Raw genomic sequence first — 27,768 nt, 5'->3', positions numbered from 1 at the left:
TTTATAACCTCCTTTTACGGCGCGGCGTTTAACGGAACCAAAGTCGGGCATTCCTTACATAAGATGAGTGGAGCACTCATGTTTTGAGGAATCTCTCCAATTGTCTTTATGAGAAGTATTGACGTTCATCACGAATGATGTACTTCTCATTTGAGGGTTATCCAGTGTATAAACCTTTTATACACCCACGTAGTCGAATAGAATATACTATTCCTATAGCCCATGAAACTGCGCTAACCCATCGACTCCCGTGCTAGTCTTCGTGAGTCATTGTTGTCCATGCAATGACCTGGACCAGGGATTTTTGATAATAAATATTCCAAGTTCACTTAATAGGGTTTCATTCATCAGATCACGTATCTGACAAACCTATTCGGAACGTTTTATTATCTATGGACTGTCGTTTAAACACTAAACCAAGTTTAGACGACTGGTGAAATAATTCTTATTATTTCTGATAACGAGAGTTGTAAATCTGAGCCTCTTCCGTAAAACTCCTTTTACCCACTCAGTTTTACTTGTCGAGGTTTAAAATTACACCTCATGCCTTAGACTGTGTATGAATCTCATACTATGTCTTAGGTGACAGTTTAGTTTGACTACCGTGGTAGTCGGTTTTAAACTTTGCTTATTATCAATTAACTTGAAGATTACTATCTTCAACCTTGATAATATCTAGTAATCTTTACTAGAGTTAAGGCCTTTAATTCTTTGTGTAGTATTTGCAACAGTTCCCGGCTTAAAACACTTTTAGCCTACCTTCCTTCCATGTCTGGAAGTTTGCTACGATGACATGTTAAACTTTGTACTACTTCATCCTTTAGCCTTCTAGGATGTACTAAGTAGTGTTTCGGTTTTCCAATCCGAATTCGGATGTTTAAATGCTAATCATGTCCAACATGATTGACTTTATGTTTTCGAACATAAATGTCTCTCTCATGCGTGCTAGCTCATCGGTGTCTTTTAGACTCCGAGTTTTGCAACGCCCTTTGTCATGAGTTTTTGGGTCGAAATTCTTTTAGACTTTCCGAGTCTTAGATTTTCTGTTTCGGATCTCAAGCATCTCAGCGTACTGAGTCTCTCTAATCCTATCATCCTTTTGATCTATGCTTATAGATCTTCAGATGCCCAAAATGGCATTTTATCCTTTTGTGTGTGGTCCTTTATTGAGTCAGTTCGTTACTGTTATACAACACCTTATGTCGTACTCAATCTTTTGTATGTACTCTGCATACGGACCCGGAAGGTTTGTTTACTCCCACTTACCTTCTTGAAACTCGTGATTCAAGATTTTCTTCATTCTCCAGGAATCAAATTTCTCTGATTGCCTTTTGAATCGAAGATTCTAACTCTTGCGTGCTTTTAATCCGTCGATAGATTTCTAAAGCATGCTTGTGGACATAACTTGATTGGAAGAATCTTTATTCTTCTTGTCTCGTTTCGGGAAACACGAATGTTTCCATCCTTCTCAGTTTTCTATTTTGGAAAACCAATTTAGGTCTTTTGTTGACTTAAATTATCAAGCTTCATGTCTTGACGAGATATGGATTCCACGATGATTTTGGGTTCTAGCCAAAATCTAGAGTCAGTTTCCGTTTCTGGGCAGGTCTTTTATCTCTTCAGAAATAACCTTTATTTTCTGTGTCTTTGAGATTTGACCTTTTAGGGCTTTTGAACAACAATTTGGAATTTTCTCAATTACTTTAAGATATTCCTTTAGAGACACTTTCACTTGTTTTGAGAGTTCTCCGGCGAATGACATTCGCTTTTGTGCGGTGGGTTTATTAGATCATGTCTTTAACCTTTCCTTTTCCGAGGAGCCGCAGTTTGTTGCTCTTGGTCGAATTTAATCGACTTGTACAAGTTTCATGATTGTTCTTCATGACCCTCCATGATTTTTCTCATGATCGAATTAAATCGACTTGTACTTTTCTCCCACTTATTCTTGTAATAATTAGTGTTTTTCTCCCAGACGACCAGGTGTGCTAATTATTAGAAGAATACTATCATGAGCAACAAACACTTTGTTCTCTTGATTGGTTGTGGAAGAAGCCCAAATTTCTTTCAAAAGAAATTGCGTCAGATATTAGCTAGTTTTTGTAATGCTTTTACAAGCTTAGCTGTTAGACGGAATTTTGGTAGGTGTGAAAACAATCGTTTATAGAATATGTCCCAAAATATTCGGAAGACTGGTTTAAACCCATCTTTGATCGAATTATGCATAGCAATGTTCGATTGCTCCTACTGAATCCACCATCCGTCGGATGTGTTCCATGGAGCAGAGTTGGGAAACTGTTTCTCAACTCCTTTGATGGTTATCAAGTGTTTGACTCAAGTTTTCACTATCTTGTCAAAGTGATTCTTTACTTCGGTTTGTACTTTGTTTGAACCTTTCAAACATTCTGACTTATACTTTATGATTTGTACGTTTCCATACTTCATGAAGTTGTCAGAGTACGTATTTGAAGTTTCTCTCGTTAGCTTCTGCAAGTAAACTTATAGGTCTGCATAACACCGTATGAGTCCTAATAGATTACTAGTCTTTATGCCTTTTGAAAAGGGTGACTTTGTCAATTAGTCCTTAAGACCCAATTGACAATGCTGAAGTTTAATGAGTTTGAATCTCTTGATTTTAGCCATTATCAATGTTAACCTTCAGTTAATTTTATCACTGGTTTAAAACATCAGACGTTTCTAGAAGAACAAAATAATCACTATTAAGTTCTAAGCTAGATCAGTGTCTAAAAGAAGACTTCGATCCCTTTCAGCATCCCTAGCATTACTGCTTCTGCTCCCTCTTGGATCTTTACTTCTTTTAGTCAAGTATGTGATTTCCTTGAGCTCCCACTGAGCCGCTCATCTGGTCTTAAATACCTGATGAAGGAATTTTTACGATACTTGTTTTTAACTTTGTTAACAAGGATACGGAATCGGAATTCATAATTCCATTCCTTTTGTCCTCCAGGTGCTAAAGGTAGTTTCCTTTTAAATGGTCTAGCCATTGTTCAGAAACATTCACAGTAATGAGAAATACTCTTGATCATGTACTCGGTAGCTGCTTTTCTTTGATCAAATGTTTGTCTCACTTGACTGATCCTTTTGCCCTTTTGAATCTATTTCTTAGATTCTTTGTACCAAATCTTAAGAACCTTTCTTAGACTGGATATTCCCGTATGTTCTGCTCAGTTTGTTTGTAACAACCTGAGTGACTCATCTAAGGTCTTATCTATCTTTGTTCAATCAATATTGAATTGGGTGATAGATGTATTCTGTTGTCTTCCGTTAGGATGACTTTCAGATTGCCTTGGAGGTCTCGTACCTCTCCATTTATGACTTCTGTGGGAAATTCTTCCTCAGTTTGTCTTAATGGTTATGCTAGCATTCATTATTCTTCCAAAGAGAATGTTATACGATTGCTTGCAAATGGCTTTTGACCTTCTCTTGTATGAGTCAACATTGGGATTGGGTATTCTAGTGACCTTCCTTTTGAATCTGAGAATTATTCTCGGATTCATTCTTCCATTCTAGGAAGTGGATCAGCACCTCCCTTAGGTGTGATTCAATGTTGAAATCGTTTGTGTCATCTTAAAACTACATAAAGAAATGGCAAAGTTTTAAAACTCGTTATCGTTTTTGAAAAACATTAGTTTTCCCACATTATTCAATAAAAATCGTCCCCGATTGAATAAGTGATTCCAAGACCCCAGTTCTTCGAAGTAAAGCGGACGAAGGCCCTACCCTTTGACTCCGTCGTTCCGGGTGAGCGAACTACTTCACTGATCATACCTTATGACTCTTGGTTGATAGATTTCATTAATGAATGACTAATCTATCCTTTTGCCTCGAGTATCCAAGACTCTCTTGCTGATCTCGTTGAGTAGAACCATTTAGACGTGTAGGCCTCTTCTATAGACCTACCCGCATTGTCCTAAGGTAGAGGAGGTACTCTGCGAAGGCCGACCCACCTTCCTCGAACAAGGGCGCAACGAGTGTCTTAATCTGGATAGGCGATTACTCAAGATTACTTTTGGGGACTTTTACGCTAGTCTGGCGTTTGTTATAGTGAACTATTTAGCCTAACTAACATCCACGACATAAAGCGTAAATAAGTAAGTAAATGCGCGCGAGAAAGTAAATCAAGCAGACATGGATCCTAGTATGGCCCCTAACCTAGAAGATCTAATCACCCTTGGTTTTCTTCTTGTTTCGCCTTTTGGTTCGTCTTAGATCGCCATCTTTGAACCTCCATTGATTTCTCCCACTCGCCTTTGGATTTCATCCTCGAGTTTCTTCAATGGACTCATAGACCCTAAACTCTAATTACAAGACTCTAACGATTCGCAGATCGTATAAACTTGAAATTAAAATTAATTACAAAGCATGCACCCATCCGTGCTTAAAACAAGAATAAAGAAATAAATCTATGGCCATACTAGTTTCCCGCATTCACATCACATGCAATCATATAATATATCAAGGCTAAGAATTATATATGCATGATTATCTTGGGAGATACTTTTGTTGACATCACATGTCACATTACGGACCTTAAGTCTAAATTCGAAGAATTCTACTAATGGTGCTTTCCGGTTTTATCTTTTATGATTTCTAAACTCATCTTTAAGAAAAACTCCGTTTTGGGCTCGAGAAAGCCCGGGTCAATTTCGGAAAAAATATTGGTTCGATTCTTAATGATTTCATAAATCAATTTAAAGAGAAATCCGTTTTGGGCTATTGGATGGCCCGGATTGATTTTGGAATTATTTGGTTGGAATCAGAAAAATTTTTGGCAAAAACTCCCACTCGAATGATGGTCCCTTTTCTTGGTCCGAAAAGCCTCGAAAAAAGCCCGGGACAAGTCCTAGACAAGTCCCGGCCCAAGCCCAAAAAGGGCTCGGACAAGGTCCGGACATAGCACGGCCCATAGGGCCGGCATGTCCTGGCCGAGGCCTATCAAGGCCTGGTCTCGTCCTGGCCGGAGCCAGGACGCTAGTCCATGTACCAGACGCGTCCTAGACGTGTCTGGTACTGGACCGGACCAGCACTAGGTGTCTCGGACTAGTCCGAGACACCCAGAACCTCCCAGACGCGTCTTCAAGACGCGTCTGGTCGAGTGCTCTGGACGCGTCCTAGACTCGTCCAGGAAGCTCCTTTGCAGCTGCTGGTCGCGTCTTAGACGCGACCTGGACGCGTCTTCAAGACGCGTCCTTAGTAGCTGCTCTGGACGCGTCTTCAAGACGCGTCTCAGCAGCTGCTCTGGACGCGTCCAGAGGACGCATCCAGGAGCTTCTGGTCCGGCCAGGAAGCTTCCTGGCCGGACACTAGGGTTTTTCAAAACCCTAGTTTCCAAAAAGAAATTTTTTTTTTTTTTCTTATGCAACTTTAAGTTGCTATTTTCCAATTTTAAAACTTTTCTTAAATTTTTGAAATTCCTTTTAGAACACTTCTAAAATTTTTCAAAACTTTTAGAAACTTTTTAAAGTTTTCCAAATTTGTTTTGAGAGTTTCCCAAACTCAAAACTACTCTTTTTAGAACACTTCTAAAATTCCAAATCTTTGTTTTTCAAAAGTTTCCAAAATTTAAAAAACAACTCTTAATCAAACCAATTTTGGATCAAAATCTAGGTTTTTGAAATTTTTCAAAGAACAATTTTGAAATCAATTTTGAAAAATCTTTGAATCCAATTCAAAATTAATCAAATTTTATGTTTTAAAATCTTTTTAAACATAACTATCAATTTAATCAAGAATGGATTAGTTTGAAATTCAATCAAATTGAGACTTTTAAAACACTTTTAATCATCAATGTGATTCTCAATTTGAAAATTTATTGAATCCTATCAAATTATGAGTTAAAAATACCTTTTAAAACACCTTTTAAAATACTTTTATAAACTCAATTTTCAAACTATTAAGCATATTAATTAGTTCGATTCTTAGCAAAAACTAGTTAATGGCAAGAGGCTCTGACGCCACTGTTGGGATTTACACCCTTCTACTAGTGTTTATAGCGGAAATATGACATCTAATGTCTACACTAGTATTCCCTGGATCACATGCAAAACTAGTAATTAATCTAATGGAGATAGTAGATTACCTTAATCGCTTTTCCCTCGAACTAGTTGAATTGATTGAAGAAGACCAAGAGCTTCAAGTGTAGCTCCTCTACTTGGGACACGAGCAATCAATTTGATCTCCCACCTTGTTGTATAGCTAGCACACCAATGGTGGTTGGAAAAGAAGAACACCTTCTTCTTTGACTAGATTGATAGTTAATGGGAATTAGCTCACTTTCTCCTCTCTACTTGATGTGGTAGAGTAAGAAAGCTTAGAGAGAAATTCCACACCTTATTCTCTGCCCTAAGAGTGTTTATATAGAACCCTAATAAGAATCCACCTCCTTTTAGGTTTCCTAAAACACCCTTTAGAATAAGATTTAGGGAAATAGTCGAAAATAGCAACTGTTGGTATTTTCTCAATTCCCTAAGGAGGAGGTGTCCAAACACCACGAAAATTGTCAGATATAATGTTTATTATATCAGAAACTAACCCTCCAAAATTCAGCCCAATCCGAGTCCTAGAAGTACCCGAACCGGTCTAGGCCCAAAAACCCTGTTTTTGGCCTTTTTGTACTATCTTTGCCTAATTCCTTTTTAGGCCTATGAGATATGTTTATGGGACACTCCCATGATTATATCTCACTCCCACTAGTCATATCCTAGATCAATTTGTCACTCTTATGTGTAACCCGTTGTAGGATCCGATCGAAGTTAGCCGCGAATTACTTCGTAATTCGACGATCGTAGTTGGTCTCTAGCTACAACTCTACGATCCCTAAATCAATCGGACTTGATGATCTTCCACATCAATTGTCCTATCCGACAAATTGTTCGCATTGTCACCTTGGTCGAAGGACATCTCCTTCAACTCCTTCACTTCATGGGTGTATAAAGATACACTGGAACCCACCAAGTGAGAGTACTTCAAGAAGTTGAAGATATGAACTTCATAACTCTCATTTAGCAAATCAAAGAGATTTCTCAAAACATGAGTACTCGCTCGTTTTATGTAAGGAATGTCAAGCCATGGTCCCGTCAAACGCCGCGCCGTAACAGGAGGTTATAAAAATGGAGGCCGGGTAAGAAATGATAGACATGAATTTGAGTGGGAGTACAAGAATGGAATATGTCTTCTTAACGAGAGTTAGGATAAAGTATCTCTAGGCCACTTGAGGAGTGAAAACTAGAAATGCATGGACGTGCTCAAATGGATTAAAAGTTAATCATTTGATTTGACAGTTTGTCCTTCGATCAAGAAAGTCTGATAAGTATGACGTATCAGATGAGATATGAAAGGCATGGGAATCGAGCATTGCACTTGTTCTAAGTACAAGTAGGAGACTGAAGGATATATGTCCTTAGAGTCTAAAGGATATATGTCCTTAGAGTCTGAAGGTATATCCTTCGACCAAGATGGCAATGCGAATGATTTGGCTCATAGGATAATGATGACTTTATTGGAAGATCAATCAATCCGGTTCAATTAGGAGTCGTAATGCTTAGCTAGAAGCTGCTTACGATTGTCGGATCACTTAGGTTATCCGTGGCTAACATAGACCGGATCCTACAACGGGTTACACATAAGAATATGTAACTTGAACAGTGAGAATAGACTGATGGGAACTTGTAAATAGATGGATATGATCCAGTCTAAAAGATAGAAAGAATCGGGCTCGAAAGAGAAGTCCGAAAGGTAAAAACCCACTTTTAAGGGGAAACCAGGGATTCCCTTAAGAGGAGATCCCTGAACGGCCTAAATAAAGGGGTGAGCCAGACAGAGCAAGCCCATTAAGGGCTGCTCTGGCCGGCCATACCATGGGGAAACCCTAATTAGGGTTTCCCAATATTAAAGAGTCCCGGTTAGTTTAAACACTAACTTGTGCTTATCTTTTCTGAAGGGACTTTTAGGATTTCTTATTTGAGTGTGACTCTACTAAGGTAATGCCTATATAAAGCTCCATAATGAGTTCAGAAGGTGTGGAATTTTCTCAGAAGAAAATCATCTCTCTCACACATCTTAGAGATAAGAAGATTTTATAGAAAAAGTTCTCATTCTTTCTATCAAGTCTAGAAGAAGCAGTTCTTCATCTCAACCTTCAAGAAAGGTCTAGCTGACTTAAAAAAGGGAGTTCGAGTTATACAATTCGGTGTCTCAAGTAAAGGAGTTCCACTTGAAGCTCTTTATCTTCCGAATACTGGTCGGATTTTAGTTCGTGGGAAAGCGAATCCAGGTATTCTTCTTCATTCTAGTTCATTGATATGTTCATGTATAAATCCTGGACAACCTAGTGTTAAGCATAAGATGATTGAGATTCCACTACCAACACTAGTAACATGATTAGATTATGTATTAGATACGTATAATTCCTAACACTCTCATGTCACGAGGCTTAAGAACATACTGATCAATCACTAGCAAAAGAATGTGTACGTGACATATTCTGAAGGAAGTTAACACTTCTAAAATTGGTAAAAATCACAAGCTTCAAAAAAATCCATATACGGATTTAAGCGGGCAAGAAGAAGTGGGAATCTTCGATTCAACAAAGTAATCAAGAGTTGGTTTCTTTGGGAATGAAGAGAAATCTTGAATTCAGGAAGTTCAAATAGGTTAGTGGGAGTGACCCTGTTTTCTTTGGTCTAGTATGTAGACGACATACTAGAAATTGAGAACAACATTCTGATGTTGATAACAGTTTAGAACTGACTCAATAAAAGGACTAAACAATAAGGTGAAATGCTTTTGCGCATCAAAGATCTATAGAGATAGATCGAGGAGATGATAAGAATCATTCAAAAAAAGGTCTTGAAAAGTCTAAATGTGAAAGACTCAAGTAGAGTATTTCTACCCAAGTCTCATGGCACACAGCTTGGCAAGATCCAGCATCTGAAGGACTCTGATGAGCAAGCACGCATGAGAAATATGGTTATGCTTAAGTGATGGTTATGCTTAAGTGATGGGCCTAGAAAGTTTTAAAATAAAATAAAAATATTAAACCGATTAAAAAGGTGAACTCAAATGGGAAGAGAGCCTAAGATTTTAGAATCCATTTTAACACATTCTCATGAAAACCTAATCATGCATATCTTTTTATCACTCGAGTTTTGGTAACCGAATGTACCAATCCCCGGAAAATATTCTAGTTAAAGCCGAATAAAACTAAAGTCTAAACTCGAAGTTTTGAAATACCGAAGTCGCAACTATTAACTATCAATCTATAAGCATGACTCATTAAAGGACTTAACCTAAACATGAACCATCAAATCAAAAGCATAGCTAATGAAGAAATCTTCCTACACCAATTCTACGAATTCAATATTATAACGATTATAGCATTTAAGATATTAAGCCATGAAAAAATTATCAAAATCGTATGTCAAAACTTCATCGAAATTCCTAGATTGGGAGATTAGTTACTCATGATGGAAGAGATAAAACTAACAAGTATGAATAATAAGAGGGAAAAGAAAGAACTAAACTTTTCTCGTTGAATTTTCCCTGTTGCAGCCAAACACTCCCCTGGAGAAAATAAATTTCTCGTCTTCTCAGAAGTATTTTCTCTCTGGGAAAATTATTTTCCAGAGAGATTATTGACCCAAACGTGGTCTTCTTCCTCCTCTGATTTTTTCACTTCTTTTTCTCTATTTCAATTCAGAACTTCAACCACCAAAATTGAAAAAGATGATATATTAAATAGCCAGAAATTGAAATACAATTCTTTCTCAAAAATATCTCTCTCTCTCTCTCTCTCTATTTCTCATACAAAAATCTCTCTCTCTCTCTACAATTCTTTCTCTCTTTCTCTATTGATAATTATTTCTCTCACTAAAATATTAATAAAAGAAGAAGAAGAAGAATAAGAAGAAAAGATAAATGGTATAATGGTGAACCTTCTTTCTCTCTCTCTCTCTAATATTTCTGTTAGTTGGGCTAAAAGAAAGAATTCGACCTCCCAACCGAGATGTGTTACTCCTTGTATTTCTTTGTTGTTATATCGATTGAAGTAGCAAAAGAACTTCCTCCAATCACTCGAATCCAGAGAGCTAAGAATCGATTATCTCTCTGATTTCTTTCTTTTTCAGCTCTCTCGGTTATCTCTTATGTAAGAGAGAAATAAAAATCAAAATCGAAAAATCAAATCCTCCATGATATCTTTCCATCAATCCTTGATCATCTCTGTCTTCAACTTCTCTCTCTAAATACCAATGAGATGTTGGAATTTTGGACAAGTTATTAAGTAATCTATTTTATAAAATCAGAAATTAATTTTTATAATATTTGAATTTCAAATTTATGTCTAATAGTTATATCTTTTGATAAATTATATGGAGAGATATCTCTTTTTGTGAAAAGATTTTCTACTTAAAAAATTTCTCTTTGTTTTCTATAAATAAAGTTTTCTCTAAACAAACTAAAAATATGATGAACCAACATGTAGAAAAAATGTCGGAAAACCTTTGCCATCTTCATTATGTTCTAATGCTCCTTTAGTGAAATCTCCACAAGTTACTTGGTGTAGTTTCACAAAGGCTTGTCATATCTTGGGAAGCAATTTGCCTTGTATCCTTCAAGTAATCTCGAGTGAGAGGGGGGAAATAATGCTTTAAGGAAAGTGTACCTAGTACACGTTTCAAGCCTCTAATCTCTCCATCCCTCTTCTTTTCATGTTCTTTGTGTATTCGGAGACAATTCGTCTAACAATCTTAAAGCATTATTAGCGTAGAGAGCAAGAGAGATTAAAACTACCCAAGTCATTGTGGAGATTTGGTGATGCAAAATAATTTTGCCGAGAGACAGACTGACTTTACAAAATTAATAGAATGGAAATTGTGTAAAGTGGATCCTCTGATGATAATGGTATTTAACTATTCAAGAAAGAAGTTACATTGAATCAAGAATTCAATTTGTGAGTTATATACCAATCATTAGAGAAAAAGAGAGAGGAGAAGAAAAGGCACATGTAGAGGTAGATTATGTTTTATTGATCATTTCTTCTTCAATAGATTTAGGAGAACACTTTGGGAAAACCGACAAAGGCAGAAGGAATAATTCGGCTACTCAAATTGAATAAGGTGCGTTTTTCCGTTTTATTGATCTTATTGGTTTGCCAATAGTTATGTCTATTTGATGGGAAGAAACATGTTTTCCAATAAAAAGAAATAAATTTTTTTAGTTAAATGAAACTTCTCGGAATATCATTGATTCATTGAAAAGGGTTACCCTGATTTGGATAGGTCCAGGGTATGAGTTGTTAATTATAGAATTAATCCTTGATTCCAATTCTATTCATTTCATTTCTGATATTTACATAACTTAGTTTTGAGGAGTGATCAATAACCCATTCTTGTTTACTATTATCATGTCTTAATCACATGCAAAGAATTCTTAATAATTGTCGATCACATTAAACGAGTATTTAGTTTATGCATGGTATGTTTGAGTATTGAGAATGTTGGAAATATAATTTATATGTATGTTAAATAAATCACATTTTCTCTTTGCCCTAACGTGTAGTTAATAAATGAATTAGTAACAAAGGGTGTTATGCGACACTATTGTATTTTCGTGCAGTGATGTGTTACACTATGATAAATTGTACATCATTCTTGTATATTTTGATATTATTTACTATAATGTAATCAAAATATTAATACACCATTAACCACCAAATTGTGATATTGGTGAGTATAGTCTGTGGATCTAAGATTTATTATGGGTTACTAGAATAACTAGTAACATTAATTTAGAAGTTGTAGACTTGGATCATGTGGCATGCAGACGTAGTTAATCACTATAACATATGACAATATTTTTCTATCAAAAGAAAACTTCTACAATTGATCTGTAGAATTGGAGCCATTGATCAAGATGAGATGTTATACTATCCACTATATTAATATCTAGGGGGTGTGGTAATTTGGAGTAATGAGAACTCGATGAGGAATTGTGCTTCTCCCTTTTGAGATTTTATTTGAAATTTAAAAAAGAGAGACAAATATTATTGAAAAATGGTGGGGGTGCCTATTCCGTTATAGTTGTGACTTGTGAGAAGAGACTAAAATCATCAGACGATTTGGTGTGGAAATATAGAGGCAGTACCATCAACAAGGCAGTGATGTTTCAAAAAAAAAAAAAAAAAAAATCAACAAGGCAGTGATGATGGTTTTACTAATTTTTGAGTTGTGGGGGTAGTTAATAAAATTAATATGAGATATTTTATGGAATTTTGTTTCTCGTAATATTGAGAAAATGTTGTTTGTAAATCGATGAGGATTACATAAAATAATAATAATAATAATAATAATAATAATATACTAACTTAAAATTCAAAATAGTGGGGGTAACAATTTCATGAGATGATATTTAAAAGAGATAATATATGCATATATTGAGTTGATGATTCTTATGAGATTTAGAAAATCATTCACAACAAAGTGGTAACAATCTTGACATTAGAGTGGCCAATCTAATATCAAGAGGATTGTTGTTACATGTTCTTTTGATTTTAAATGAGATTTAGCAAGAGAAAAGAAGTGGAGACGTCTAAGCGAAATACTTAATTCAAGATGGAATTAATACTGTTACATTTAAAAAAAAATGTAAACATTGTTTATCAAATCTCTGACAAGAGATATGTTTAAACTTTAACATCTAGAGAGATGGGGTTGAAACTCTTTACATAAAAGTCACCATTGACGGCAACCCAACCTAACACTAGGAAATGACTAGTCTTAGGTTCAATGGGTAACAACAAGTCATTGATAAGTGACTAGTTTCAACACTTCAATTTATATCTAACCCTATCTAGGATGGTAAGTGTTGGTTGCTACGGACTGAGGTTGAGTTTAAAACTCTTAATGAAGTTCAGTCAAAGACAAGTATCTCTAAAGTAGCAAAGATACTAGAAGAACTTCAACTATGTGAACTTAGAGGTGGTGCCGCCTCTCATTAGATTTAGAGTTTATCTAAGGAGAGTTCATGAAACCAAGAAGCACATGGCCATATAAGTGCTAAGCGAGAAAAGTGTGGAGCAAAGGAACAAATGTATAGTGTGTGTGATGTTACCGGTTTTATCACAAGGAATAATTGGTTCAAAGCTACAAGCTACCTGGGATTTCGATAAAATTTTGTGCACTTACACTAAGGTATGGTTCAAATCGAAAGATACCATACTTTATGCACTAATACTAATATATTTAGTTTGGCAAAGGAATTTTATTAATAATTGTCCAAGTGGGGGATTGTTGGAATTTTGGACAAGTTATTAAGTAATCTATTTTATAAAATCAGAAATTAATTTTTATAATATTTGAATTTGAAATTTATGTCTAATAGTTATATCTTTTGATAAATTATATGGAGAGATATCTCTTTTTGTGAAAAGATTTTCTACTTAAAAAATGTCTCTTTGTTTTCTATAAATAAAGTTTTCTCTAAACAAACTAAAAATATGATGAACCAACATGTAGAAAAAATTTCGGAAAACCTTTGCCATCTTCATTATGTTCTAATGCTCCTTTAGTGAAATCTCCACAAGTTACTTGGTGTAGTTTCACAAAGGCTTGTCATATCTTGGGAAGCAATTTGCCTTGTATCCTTCAAGTAATCTCGAGTGAGAGGGGGCAAATAATGCTTTAAGGAAAGTGTACCTAGTACACGTTTCAAGCCTCTAATCTCTCCATCCCTCTTCTTTTCATCTTCTTTGTGTATTCGGAGACAATTCGTCTAACATGAGAATCTTCAAAATACTTTTTATCTCTCGGTTTTAGAAACTTTCTGCTTCTCCCTCTCTACTGGTTCCAGCTTTAACCGAATCCCTTCATCTTTCTCTCTTGCTCCAACTCCCGAAATCAGAGAACAAAATTTCTCTCGAATATATTCAGTCGATCAGCTGAATCAATCTCTGCCTCTGTTTTCTCTTATTTCTCTTTTTATCTCTTAAAGAAAATCTCACCCTCAATCTCTCTCTCTCTCGGTCTCTCTCTTCACAGTCGAAAATCTCCATGAATCTATCATCAATCTCTTTCTCTGTCTTCCTATAGAATATATCCAACTCCCTCTTCCTCTCTCTGGTTAGTTTTCTTTTTAAAGAAAACATTCTCCTCTCTCTCTAACGTTAGAGAGGAATAAAAGAAAGAAATCCCAATAATTTTGGGAACAATCGGGTGCTACTGATTTGGCTGTTGAGAGGGCTGATTTGATGCTTCGCGCGAGAAATAAGGAAAGCTACAACACATTCTGCGACAATGACACGTGTCTATCCAAAGACACCGGATGCTAGACCTGGTTGGATAGACGTGAGGAGTACAGTTTCCTTTTGCGCACAGAAGCATGTGATCAGGTCACTCCAGCGGACCCCGGAATACAACTTATTATGACCGAAAAGAGCCATCACATCATCCCAGCAGTCAGATGCAAGCCACTTGTTGTTTGAAGACTGATGTTGGCCTCTGGTCAATAGACTTTGACCTAAACTTTGACCTTGTCAATTTTTTCGCATTTGAACTCCGATTTGCCTCCCGTTTTCACCGTTGGGTTCGTATTCGACTCTACTTTCACATGAGCACTAATATTGACCAGAATACCCTTGTCATTAAAATGACCAAAATGCCCCTCAAGTATGTCTTTATCACGATGTTTTCGCATCGAACCCCGTAAATGAGACCTGAGAAAGAAAATCAAACAAATCATCAGAGTAACCGCTCGAACTGGACTAACTAACCCGAGTTAAGAGATTCAGATGGGACATTTTCATGTCTCATCATTAAGGCATAAGCTCGGTCATGTTGGACATGATTAGCATTCACCTCAACGTCTCAAAATATTTGGAGTATCTATGGTTGTCACCGATCAAATCCAGATAAGCCAATCTGGATCGCACAGAGTTCTTGAGAAGAACTTGTGATAAATTCTCGGTAGGAAAATAAAACGGTTGAAAAGTCATATGGTGTAAACTTCCAGAATAAGATGACAATTTTGACTTGGAAGAATAGTATGCTGGAAAGGTTCCAGACGAAGACTGTTGCAAACTTTACTAATAAAAGAAAGTAGTCGAAGCTTGAGGTGCTTTAATTTAGTATTGGGATACTAAAGATTATCATCAAGATGATAAACAGCAAAATCCACATAGATTAGATCTACTAACTAAACTGTCACCTTAGACTAAGTATGAAAGTCTTACTAGGGTCATAGGTATTAAGCTTTTCAAAAAAACTTAAACTGGTAAAATTGAGGGTGTAAGAAGTTAGACGGGAAGACTCAATTTTACAAACTCTTATTACTAGAAATAAGTTAATTATTTCATCGTCAAGTCGTGGTTTAGTATTTAAACGACAGTCCAAAAATAATAAAGCATTCCAAGTAGGATTATCAGATGTGTGATCTGGTAAATGAAACCCTACTAAGTAAACTTGGAATAGATTCATTATTTAGTTCCTAATCCATGTCATTGTATGGACAACAATGACTCAAGAAGACTAACATGTGAGATTGATTGATAGCGCAGTTTCATGGGCTATAGGATTATGGTATTCAAGTCAATTACATGGGTGTATGATTGGGAATATACACTGGATAACCCAAACATGAGAGTTTTCAAGTGATGAAAGACGTCATAACTGTCATAGGCAAGATTGAAGAGATTCCTTAAACATGAGTACTTCACTCATCTTATGTAAGAATGTCAAACTTTGGTACCGCCAAACGCCGTGCCGTAGAAAGAGGTTATAAAAGCGGATTACTGGGTGAGACATGAAAGACATGAAGTTAAGTGGGAGTAAAAGACTGGATTATGCCCTTCTATGAGGTTAGATTAGTATCTCCAGGCCACTTAGACAGAAGTAACTGAAAAACATGCGGTCGCACTCAAATGGATTAAGAGTTAATCTTTTGATTTGACATTTGTTCTCCAGATCAAAAAAGTCTACAAGGTATGACGTATAAGATGGGATACGAAGTGACATGGGAATCGAGCATTGCACTTGTTCTAAGTACAAGTGGGAGACTAAAAGATGTATCCGTTCGGCTTGAAGGAGATGTCCTTCCAAAGGATTGTCCTTCGACCAAGATGGCAATGCGATCAATTTTTCAGCTAGGATAACGATGACCCGATCCTGAAGATCATCCAGTCCGGTCCAATTGGGGATCGTAATGCTTTGCTAGAAGCCGCTTATGATTGCCGGATCACTTCGGTGATTCGCAGCTAATATAGACCGGATCCTACAACGGGTTACACATAAGAGTGGTGAATTGATCGGAGAGATTTGACAAGTAAGATCTAGGCTTAAGATGGATTAAATCCAACTAAATAAGCCAAAAGGGTTTGAATGGAGATTCTGAACAAAGATAGAAAGAACCGGGCTCGAAAGGGGTGCCCGAAGCAAGGCTCATTCGGCCGGCCATGTGATGGCCGACCAAGGTGAGTGGTCCGGCCAGAGAAAGCCCATAGTGGGCTACTCTGGCCGACCACAGTTAAGAGGAAGCCCTAATTACCCTAAAAGGGCGTTTTGGGTAATATCTTTTCTATTGACCCAAATAGAAATCTAATTTGAGTGGGACTCTAATTTTAGGATTTCTATATAAGGGTCAGTTAGAGAACAGAAAAGGTGTGGAATTTTCTCAAGAGAAATCATCTCCCTCGGCCAACTTAGAGAGAGAGGGGATTTTAGAGAAAAATCTCTAATTCTATCTATCTAGTCAAGCAAAAGGATTATTCTCAACCTTCTACTAAGTTCTAGCAAACATTAAGGAAGGGAGATCAAGTTAACCTACTCGGTGTCTCAAGTAGAGGAACGACAATTGGAGTTATTGATCTTCACACGCGATTGGAAATGTGTGAGGGAAAATTTGTGATTAAGGTAAGTTTTTCCCGATTCTAGTTCATCTTTAGTTCTTACTATGATTCTGGTTATCTAGTGCTAAACATATAGATGTTTGAGATTCCGCTTACAACATTAGCTAGTAGTCTTAGAGACGTACAAAACCCTACATCTCTCTCGGTCTCTCTCTCCCTCTCTTTCTCTCTCTCCCATTGTCTCACAGTATCTCTCTCTCGTTCTTTCTCTCTCATTATCTCTTTTGCTCTCACTGACTATCTCTCTTTCGTTCTCACTCTAGATATCTCTCTCTCCCTCTCTCTCTTTCATTGTATATCACTCTCATCTCTCTCATTGTAGACATATCTCTTTGTAGATTAATTTCTCTCTCTATCTCTCTCTCTCCCTCTCTCTGTCTCTCTGTCTCTCTCTCTCTCTCTCTCTCTCTCTCTCTCTCTCTTTCTCTCGCAATCCTTATCTCTCTTTCTCGCAGTATCTATCTATCCCTCTCTCTCTTGCGATCTGTATAGATCTCTCTGTGGAGATCACAGAGTTCGTGGCCACGAAACGTTGTGGCCACGAAGTGGTGAGGGCCATGAAATCCTCAGAGGGTTTCGCCAGAAATCCTCCTCAGCTCGAGGTCTCGTTCCAGCGAAGGGAGGAACAGTGTCTATGAAAGATCGATCGAGAAACACTGAGAGATTGAGAGAGGAACAATAAGAGATCGAGAGACATAGATAGTGAGAGCAATAAAAAGAGATAATTGGAAAGAGAGGGAGAGATCGAGAGAGAGGGTAACAATGAGTGAGAGAGGAGAAAGAAGTGGCAATAGTGGTCGGAATGGTGGTGGTGGTGGGAAGTTTTGGATTGTGCTTGTGATAGAGAAGATGAAGACTAGGGGGCGATGTTTGATCAAGTTAATTTTTCGGTTAAGAAATAATATGCTCCCGAAAATGTACAAAAAAACATGAATTCCCTAGAGAATTTATTCCCGGGAGATTATATACCCCAAAGCCGTGGCCTTTAATATTTTCCAGCTTACAATACTTATTTGCATACCTCCCCCGACCATTATAATTTTATTTAAAACTAACATTTCAGTTATTCACCAAATTCAATTTTGGACAGATTCAGTCACAAAATAGGGTATAAATGTGCTAATTTAAGATTGAGGTCCTTCATCCATTGAATCAATATAAACATTCACATATAAAATCAATTGAATAAGTGTACCATTTTTGGGTTCTTTGTTGGATAAACAGTTTAATCCTCAACTCGTCCTGCTGGAGCATATAAAAAATCCCAAATTTTGAAGAGCTCAATACCACATCAAATAATTTATCAGACCCCATGAGGACCAAGGTATCAAACAAAAACACAAAGTTTACACTATCTTAGATTCTTGCAGGGATGGGGGTAATATGAATGGTTCATGTCAAACTTTTATGAAAGCATGATAAATCCCCATAACTTTTGTAATTGGAAATGTCACGGCACTCTCTGCCAATGATATGTGAAATTCACTTTAGCTGCATGCATCTCTCCACTGAGGAAACCTGGGTCAGCCTTAATTCCTCAATTATAACTCTTTTTTGGACTTTGGTGAAAGTCCTTAAATATTTTTATCACTTTTTTTTTACAATGGGGATGGACTTTTGGTAGACTAGTTTGAATCTTTTCTTAAGTGGCAGGAGTCTTAGATTAGAATTTTTGTAGAAGTATTATCTCCAAAATGTATTGATATAAGTATATGCACTGAATGAAATAAGTGTAGTTTAGATGGGATTGAAGGCTCTTTAAGATGAAACTTAAAAGTCGTTATTGGTTTTTTAGTGGTCCAAATGAAATGAACAAATAAATGTCTCTTGGAATTATTTGTCATATCAGAATAAGAGCATGGATTTAATTGGCTAAAGGCACAACTTAATTATGTCTTACTTTTACCAAGTGCCACCTACCCGTTTGTTAAGGTAAAACGATACCCTTATTTTGTCATACCAAACAACTCAAATAGTTCAATAAAAAAATGTAACTCACTCACTCTTGAAGTAATCCTTAGTTTTTTTCCTTCTATTTAGCAAATGTTTTTACTCTTTCAGTTTTTTACATTAAAAAGGAATGATAAAACAGTTGGACCGACACTTTCATCCGAAATGCTTCAAATTTAGGTGGTAAAGCACAAGAAACATATATAAAAGGGTAGTGAGATCCAATGGAAAAGTAGGCATAAAAATATAATATCTAAGGGTAAAATGGAATACAGTCTGTTATTAAAGCATAGCCATGGCAATTTACTCTCCTTTTCCACCACAAAATGTTTCCATATCCACTATATATACACCCATTCAAACACTCAAACACTCAAACATCAAAGACACCATTTCTCTCTCTCTAAAGGATGTCACAACCTTCTTTACTTCTCCTTGGTTCCTTGCTTACCCTAGTACTTTTCTTCTACCCTTCTCAAGGGCACTCCAACCCTAGATGTGAGTCACAAGACTATGGCTCTACTCTTAAAGTTATGCATATTTACGACGAATGCTCGCCGTTCCGACCATCAAAATCTCTTTCTTGGGAAGAAACCGTACTCGAGACGGCCCAAAAAGACGAAGCCCGACTTCTTTATCTCTCTAACCTTGTTGCGAGGCGCTCGGACGTGCCAATCGCTTCTGCTAGACAGATAATTCAGAGTGCTACATACATTGTCAAGGTTAATATTGGTACCCCAGCTCAAACACTTATGATGGCCATGGATACTAGTAATGATGCAGCTTGGGTACCCTGTAGTGGCTGTGTAGGCTGCTCCTCTAAGCTCTTTGACTTTAACAAGTCCACATCTTTTCACTCTCTTGGTTGTAAATCTGCTCAATGCAAGCAGGTAAACTTGATTTTATATTACTACTTCCAAATCCATTTAAAAGAAATAAATGCTATTATCCAAACACAAATTAAATTACTAACTTTTAACAATATTCACAATGAACGGTTCAGATCTTGTCATCCTGATTAAATCAACAACTAACACGTATACTTTTTTCGGGTGCCCAGATCTAGACAGTTCATTATCAATGTTATTTTTTTTTTGTGGGAAGTGACATTTATAAACAATAATGTTTATGTAGTTATGATCAAATGTGCCAAATATGTGAGAATTTGGTATGTTTTGATTATGTTTATGGTTTTAATTTTGGTTGTTCATAAAGATCACAATGTGTAAGTTAGAAATTCATATGGGCTCATACTAACATGCGCCTGTCTGATTTTATTTCCTTGTAGGTGCCCAATCCAACTTGTGGTGGATCAGGTTGTTCCTTCAATCAATCATATGGTTCCTCAACATTCTCAGCCAACCTCTCACAAGACACTTTTCAATTTGCTAGAGACCCAGTCCCAAACTACTCATTTGGGTGTCTTCAACAAGTCACAGGCAAATCTGTCCCTCCACAAGGACTACTTGGTCTAGGGAGAGGACCCTTATCCCTTCTTTCCCAAACCCTAGATCTCTATAAATCAACATTCTCTTATTGTCTACCAAGTTTTAAGTCCAATAAATTCTCTGGCTCACTTAGACTAGGACCAGTAGCCCAACCAAAAAGAATTAAATACACCCCACTATTGAAAAACCCTAGAAGATCCTCCCTTTACTATGTGAACTTAGTAGCTATTAGGGTTGGTAAAAAAATAGTAGATATTCCACCAAGTGCCCTAGCTTTTAACCCAGTGACAGGAGCTGGTACAATATTTGATTCAGGAACAGTATTTACTAGGTTAGTAAAACCAGCTTATAATGCAGTTAGAGATGAATTTAGAAGGAGAATTAAAGGAAATGTAACAAGTTTAGGTGGTTTTGATACTTGTTATGATAAACCCATTATTGCTCCAACTATTTCTTTACTATTTACAGGGATGAATGTGACTTTACCACTTGATAATATCTTGATTCATAGTACTTTTGGAAGTACTACTTGTTTAGCCATGGCTTCTGCTCCTGATGATAATATTAACTCAAATTTGAATGTCATTGCTAATATGCAACAACAAAATCATAGAGTCTTGTTTGATATACCAAATTCAAGAATTGGTGTTTCTCGTGAACTATGTACCTAAAAACTAGGGGTTTCTTTTGTTTCCTATGTAAGGAGTGAAACAAAATTAGGGTTTGGTTTGGATCTATGTAATAATTTGTTAATGTCTTATTAGAAGTTGGTTTAATTTGTCTTGAGAAGTTATGGGTTATTTGTGTTTTTTTGTTTTGTTGTTTGTTCTTCTAAATTGGAGTAAAGTGAAGAAGTGTAATAGTAAAGTACTATTAATGTGAAGTTGCATGTGATGTGTACTATATGTCACGGGTTCTCATTTTTAGTCTTCATCAAGTCATACCTTTTGTCAGAGACTTCACGGGTTCCTTGTAAATGTTTCTTTCTTTCTCTATCATGTCTCTTTATGATCATCACTTTCTCTCTCTATTCATCACTTTCTATCTCATGTTCCTTATTTTTGCAGCAAATCATTTTACTTTGTCTATAAAATGGGATATGCTCTATTTGGAATTATGATGTTATCAACCACTATTATGGAGTTGTAACATGGTAAACAAATAATGGAAAAGAAATAAAGTATTAATAGAGTAAACTACAATATTTAGCTCATATAGTGAGAATGTGAAATGTGTTTCAATTTTTCAGTATGAAAAAAAAAATAGTGGGAAATAAGAAGTAAACCAATTCTGGCAGATTTTATTTAGCTTGTTGCGATTCGTACTTCAGACGATTTGTATCCACTAGACAACAAATCACCTCAAGCCACATAAGATTTATATCAGAGTCTGTCTAGATTTTCTTGTTTCCTAGCATAAATCTTCATCGTGTGTAATGGAAGATTTCATCTTTAGAAATTCGATCCATAATATATACTTAGTCCAATTGATTTTCGAATTGGTCTCTAAGAAAACACTAGTTTGATGACAACACACTTCTAACAAAGATACTTGAGTGGACTCACTATATATTTAAACATCTATGTCAATGCAACTCATCAGCTCTGTAAATATTTTTTATATCTTAAATTTGATATGACATGTAACTAAATAAAAAGATTTTTAAGATTTTGTCATGCATATCCATTGCAATAGGTGGAGGATTTCCAATCTTGTAGGATAAACTTAGTTAAGAAATTTTACAGAACTTTGACAAATATGATCCTACTTAGTTAAGAAATTTTACAGAACTTTGACAAATATGACACGTTAAATTTTTGTTCGATTCCAAATAAAAAAAATTTGGGCAGTTAAACCTAGACAATTCATACTTTACATCAGTTCTTTCGGGCAGTTAAACCTGACATTCTTTTTCCGTCTGAAACTCGACTACATACCGATTATCTTGTTTTCAATATGGATAGATTTGATTTATTTCACAAGTTAATTATTCCAACAATTGGCCGTGGTGCCAACAGTTGGTAGTCCAAGTGGTTCCAAGGTGTTGACATAAACTCCAGAAATCCCTGGAGGTCCCAGGTTCGAATCCCAAAGAAGGTGGAATCTTTAGTTATTTGAATTGGAGTTATTAGGGTGTAAATAATGTTGTTATGCTTTAGGTCATGTCTTGTTGGGCTATAGGCCTGGTTCTGTTAGTGTTTGAGTGGGCGATTATCGAGCTTATCACATCTATGATGTATCAAGTGCCAAATGTAACGACATACGTAGATCGTAGTCGACTTCCAAAAAGAAAAAACAATTGGCCGTGGTGGTGGCATTGCATTGATATATCTGATTCAAGCAAAGGTTAGTGACTTAATCTTAATTAGAATCTATTTTGCATTAATTATGAACCACGAAGGGTTCGTGATAGACTGAGGTTCTGGCAGGCTATAGAAAGTACAATGTGAGGTTTAGCTGATGAGAAATTATATTCATCCCTCTATTTTGGTCCCTCCCCTAGCCCTCCGCCGATGTGGCAACATATCACTTGAGCGTGGAGCAATTGGAGAGAGAACTGTGAGAAAATATACTTCAGTGATATGTCGCCACATCGGCGGAGGGTTAGGGGAGGGACCAAAATGGAAGGATAAATAGAATTTTTGCTAGCTGATCATGTATGAGTGACCTCAATGCTAGTGGATCTCAATGTGAAAAATGGGGTGGGTCAACGACAATTTCTTTTTCTAGCCAATTTTCAACTTTTATGAACGAAACTAGTTTAACAGACTTGAGTTTTAACGGGCCAACTTTTACTTGGTCTAACAATAGAGATTTGGGCCATCTTATAGGAAAGAGACGAGACAGGGTTCTAACTGATTCAACTGTTGGAATCAGAGCCTATTTTGGCTCGATCTGACTCGTCAAACTCAGAAACGGAATGCACCATTGCATTCGTCTCGTCGGGCTCTTTAACTTAGAGCCAAGAATCACTCGAATCCGATTCCGGATGAATTAGAAATTCAAGGTTAAAGTTTGGACGAAGATCGGTTGAAATAGGGATTAAGTTGTCAAAAAGGATAAATTAGTTTGGGACCATCTGGGCGAAGCGAGCACGCCCAGATCTGGACGGCTTGCGTTCCACCCGAGTTTTTGAAGTGAGATTTGACGGTCGCGCTTTTTCATCCTCGAGACAGTATTGGGATGACGCCAGACGCGTGGGATCAGCGAGATCCAACGGGAGGCGTTAACCCCGTGTCGGGCAGAATGTGGGCTACGCCTAATCTTTTAATCTAACTGTTGGTTTCTTCATCTGTTGGGCACAGTTCCGAGACTAACTCGATTTCCATCTAACGGATGGCGTCTTGTCCGCGATTTTGAGTCAGATCCAACGCCCTAGAATGCATCGACTTTAATTTTCAGTTGAGTCCGCCTATTTGAATGGATATGTCCATTGAACCCAATAGACACCATACCCATTCACTTCCTATATAAATAACCCAAACCCGCTTCCTTATTCATTCCATTCATTCTCTTATTCTCTTATTCTCTTATCTTTCAACAATAAGTATTATGTGTGTCTGGAATATTAATTGGGAAGTAATTTTAGTATATTCTGGTGTGTCTGACATATCTAGAAAAAGAAAGAAAGAAGTTTCGAGTGAAGTTAGAATTATAAAGCGTCTAGAAGATTCAAGTCCATTCTTTTCTTTTCTTCTCTTCTAACAATTAGTATTCTGTGTGTTTGGAATACTAGTATCACTAGAAAAAGGAAGAAAGAAGTTTTGAGTGAACTTATAATCTTAAAACGTCTAGAAGATCAGTCGCATCAGTCCAAGAGCTCATATTATTTAGGAAGGTTCGCCCGCTTTCAGCATATAGAAGTACAATCTTAAATTTCTGAAGTGATAGTCGTTGTATCCCGAAGGCATACACCCTAATGTTTGGTACTGTTACAGGGGTGTAAAATGTCTTAAGGAAAGAGAATTTGTTCTCGCCTCGACTCCATTATCTTTTGTCTATCTCGGTTAATCCGAAAGAAGGAATTACTGATAAAGACGGTATTCGCTTATAGTTTATCTCTCTATAACTTAGAGAAAGGAAGTTCCCTACTTCAACCCAGACTCTGGCTTAATCAAGACCAGACAGAGTTAAAGTAAACTCAAACCATAACTTGAGGAACAACATCAACATGGTTGGATCATTATAAAAACACAGGAGTATTCCATTTCCCACGATATAATAGTGATCACTGTCCCATACTATTGAAAACGAAAGTTCATAATACTAGGGTTCCTCCTAGCAACATATTTGAAAATTATTAAATGAAACTCCAGAAGTATTCAAAAAAATGGCACAATTTTGGCAAAGTCAACAGTCAAAAGTAACTAGAAAGACTGCAGATTGTGAAATCGAAACTAAAAAGGTGGAGCTCCAACACACTTTCGGATATGTTGATAAAAGACTAAAAGTCTTAAATCTAGGTTTCAAGGGTTTAATTTTAATAAATCTTTATTAAAATAACAATTTAAATAAAGCTTTATTAGGAATATTTATTAGAACGCCTCAACTCCACTTTTACAAACAATATAACTTAAGAGACAGACAAAAATAGAGAAACACACATGGAATTACAAACTTACGAAAAACACAAAACATAAAACACATGAAAAATACTCCAGAACCAGAACACTTACATTATTCTTAAACATAGGGGGTTCCTTAGCCACGAATACGGCACACGACTTTGAGTAGTGTTGTGCACAAAGCTAAAAGGTCTGGGCACAGAAACACACGATGGCAACTGATGATGCATAAATGGTTATTAGTTTACTAAGATCAATGAGTTAAGAGAAGACCAAAAGTCGCGGGTCAACCCGTGTCAAGACAACATGGAGGTTGAATAAGAAAGAGGTCTGCCACTCAAGGCCAAAATCGAGGCGTCGGTAAGATTGTCCTAGGCGCCTTACGCCCTATCCTGGCCCAAATACAACTACAGGTCTGTCATGGGATTTATGAGAAGACTAAGGGGTCCACGTCAGCAGGGTCGATACCGCTCAATCCGGAATATGAGGAGGGGGTCGGGTAGCAGCTTGTCAATCCTTACCGACTTAATCTCGAATCTTATCAAAGATCTCAATCGACGAGGATCATATTTATTTAATTAACTTGGGCTTCAAGAGTCTTTCAATGAGGAAATATTTCCTACAAGATCTACAACTTTGGAATCATATCTATCAAACATCCTTCAACAAGGGAACTCCTATATATCAAAGATAAGGGATAACTTCAAAGGAAATCTCTAATATCTTTTAACTACGAAATAGTAGTTTCAATCCAACACAGTAGATGTCAATCGCCTCAATCAAGCCGCCTACCAACAGTCAGTCAAAGCAGGCTATAAAAGGTTATCAACTCGCCTCAAAGAAGGCACAAACAAAAAGGTTCACTCAATATTCAATTCTTCCAAGTACAAGGGCAATCTGACCATCTTAAGCGTCAGAGATGTTTATCGAGCTAATAGTAGGTTTTTCCGCAGGTCGACATGAGTGGGAGCAAGGGCAAAAATTAGTTACAGTAATCTGATCATTTACAGCGGGATCCAGCACCACGATCACATCTTCTGACTGATACCAGAATGAAAATTTTGACATCAACAGCACAACCCAACCTTCGTCGAACCGTTGCCTTACTGTTTGCAGACGTTGTAGTGGTGAATGGTCCACTCATTGCCGCTCCATTCACCAATACTTAAGTTGTTTATTTTATTTGTCACAGAAAAAAGTAACGAAAAATAACACTTAATTTTTCAAGTCAAACATTGTGGTCCCTTTGTTTAAAGCCTAACATGTTTTTTTCTTTCTTTGTTTATTTGTTGGAAAAGAAGTTGTTATCTTTTATAACTTTTCACTTTTCGTTTATATTTTAGTATTTTAGATGTTGAACTATACTACAAACTTGGGTTCTATTTTGATTTTTGGTTTGTAACAATTAATAATTACTCTTAACAAGGTGGTAGTAATGTTTTATAAATTATAAAACAACCCGTTTCTAACGGGTTAGTATGGTCGTGGCGGGTCAGAAGCGACAAGGTTCGTGGCGGGCTACGGTGTTGTTCCTAATGTGTCATAGTTGACGGACTTGGGAGCTTAAAATCCTAGACCAGTCACGAGCCGTTTGACTTGAGATGGTTGTCACAGTACGACTTGAGTCGTTCTGTGCCAAATCGGGTTGCCTTATAAACGGGTTGTGCCGGTCCGTTTCTGGACCCACACGACGCATTGTCCACAACTTAAAAAACTCTCAAATTGTTGTAACTCAATCCCACATTGGTGGTGAGATGGAGTGTGATGCTTCTCTTAAGAGGTTAAGCGCCATTCCCTAGAGGCGTTTTGAAACCGTGAGGCCTGGGCGTGCCAAAGCGCACAATATCACTCGCAGTCCGGAAGGCTGATCCACACCTATAACACGTTATCAACACGATTCGCTCTACTATGATGTGGTCTTGGGAGGGTTATCACATTGGTGGTGAGATGGAGTGTGGTGGCCCTCTTATAAATTATAGTATATTCAAAAAGGGATCTAACCCTAATATTAAATTATAGTATATTCAAGAGCATTATCCCATTACCACTTTCTTAACAATATTAGTAATATCTTCTCCTGGGTAAAATGTTGTCAAATGGGGTTTTCCTTTTGAAAAGGTTTTCTCTTGTAATAATGTGTCTTTCCTTTTAAAACACTAGAGATATAAGCCAAAAGATGAGCAGGCAGTTTGCTAGGCCCATTTCATCGGCCTCTACCTACAATAATGATAACGAATAACCAAACACGTATATAGATCTCTTCTAGCTGCCCCCAATTGATAGAAATAAATCGTCTGCGTGCGTCAAAAAAATAATTTAGGGCAAATTTATGTGGGTAACCATTAACAAACTATATCGGACTACCACTTCGTTTTGTCGTTGGCCATCCACTCTACATCCTGGAGGTCCTAAATTTAATTTCTATAAAAGTGAAAATCTATAATTTATTGAACATGAATATAAGTAAGGCAGATGTAATACTAAATAGGCTTTTAAACTTCACGAGTTTAAAAGTGTTTCTATGGCCATTAGGGTATGTTTACGGGATGATAGTTATAACGCTTATTCAATTAATGATATAATATATCCATGTTGTATGTGCCTCATTTACTAATTAAAAATAAAAGAAATGATATTTAGTGTCAGGGTAAAATTTTTTTTTACCGACATTAACATTTAGGTCCAGAGTTTGTCCGTTATAGAGTCTGAGTCACATACTAACTGTTACCCCAGTTGACTAGAGAGTGTTGTTAACAACCTTTAGTGACCCAAATGCTAATGCTGGTACTTTACGTTGACCCTAACACTAAATATCTCACAAGTAAATTGTAATGACAAAATAGAAGCATATTGAAACTACAATGTAATTCAAAAACATAAATGATAATCGAAT

General features: G+C 36.7%; 1 protein-coding gene across 1 annotated transcript; it reads left to right on the top strand.

Annotated features, from left to right (window-relative positions):
• Window positions 1-19,065: 19,065 nt before the first annotated feature.
• LOC147566904 (Eukaryotic aspartyl protease family protein) lies at window positions 19,066-21,213 on the top strand. The gene is made up of 2 exons (XM_086653478.1): window positions 19,066-19,752; window positions 20,151-21,213. The coding sequence occupies exons 1-2, from the start codon at window positions 19,273-19,275 to the stop codon at window positions 20,979-20,981; spliced, it is 1,311 nt and encodes a 436-aa protein (XP_086509604.1). The 5' UTR covers window positions 19,066-19,272; the 3' UTR covers window positions 20,982-21,213.
• Window positions 21,214-27,768: the final 6,555 nt, after the last annotated feature.

Source organism: Eschscholzia californica, unplaced genomic scaffold (genome assembly GCF_041429995.1).
Source record: "Eschscholzia californica isolate CP2 unplaced genomic scaffold, dmEscCali1.0.p SCAF_1, whole genome shotgun sequence".
Lineage (NCBI taxonomy): Eukaryota > Viridiplantae > Streptophyta > Magnoliopsida > Ranunculales > Papaveraceae > Eschscholzia > Eschscholzia californica.
This window is presented reverse-complemented; position numbering and strand designations above follow the sequence as displayed.

Coding starts and splice junctions, on each gene's coding strand:
- LOC147566904 (XM_086653478.1), top strand. CDS start 19,273: ATGTCACAACCTTCTTTACTTCTCCTTGGTTCCTTGCTTACCCTAGTA. Junction 19,753..20,150: donor AATCTGCTCAATGCAAGCAG/GTAAACTTGATT, acceptor ATTTCCTTGTAG/GTGCCCAATCCAACTTGTGG.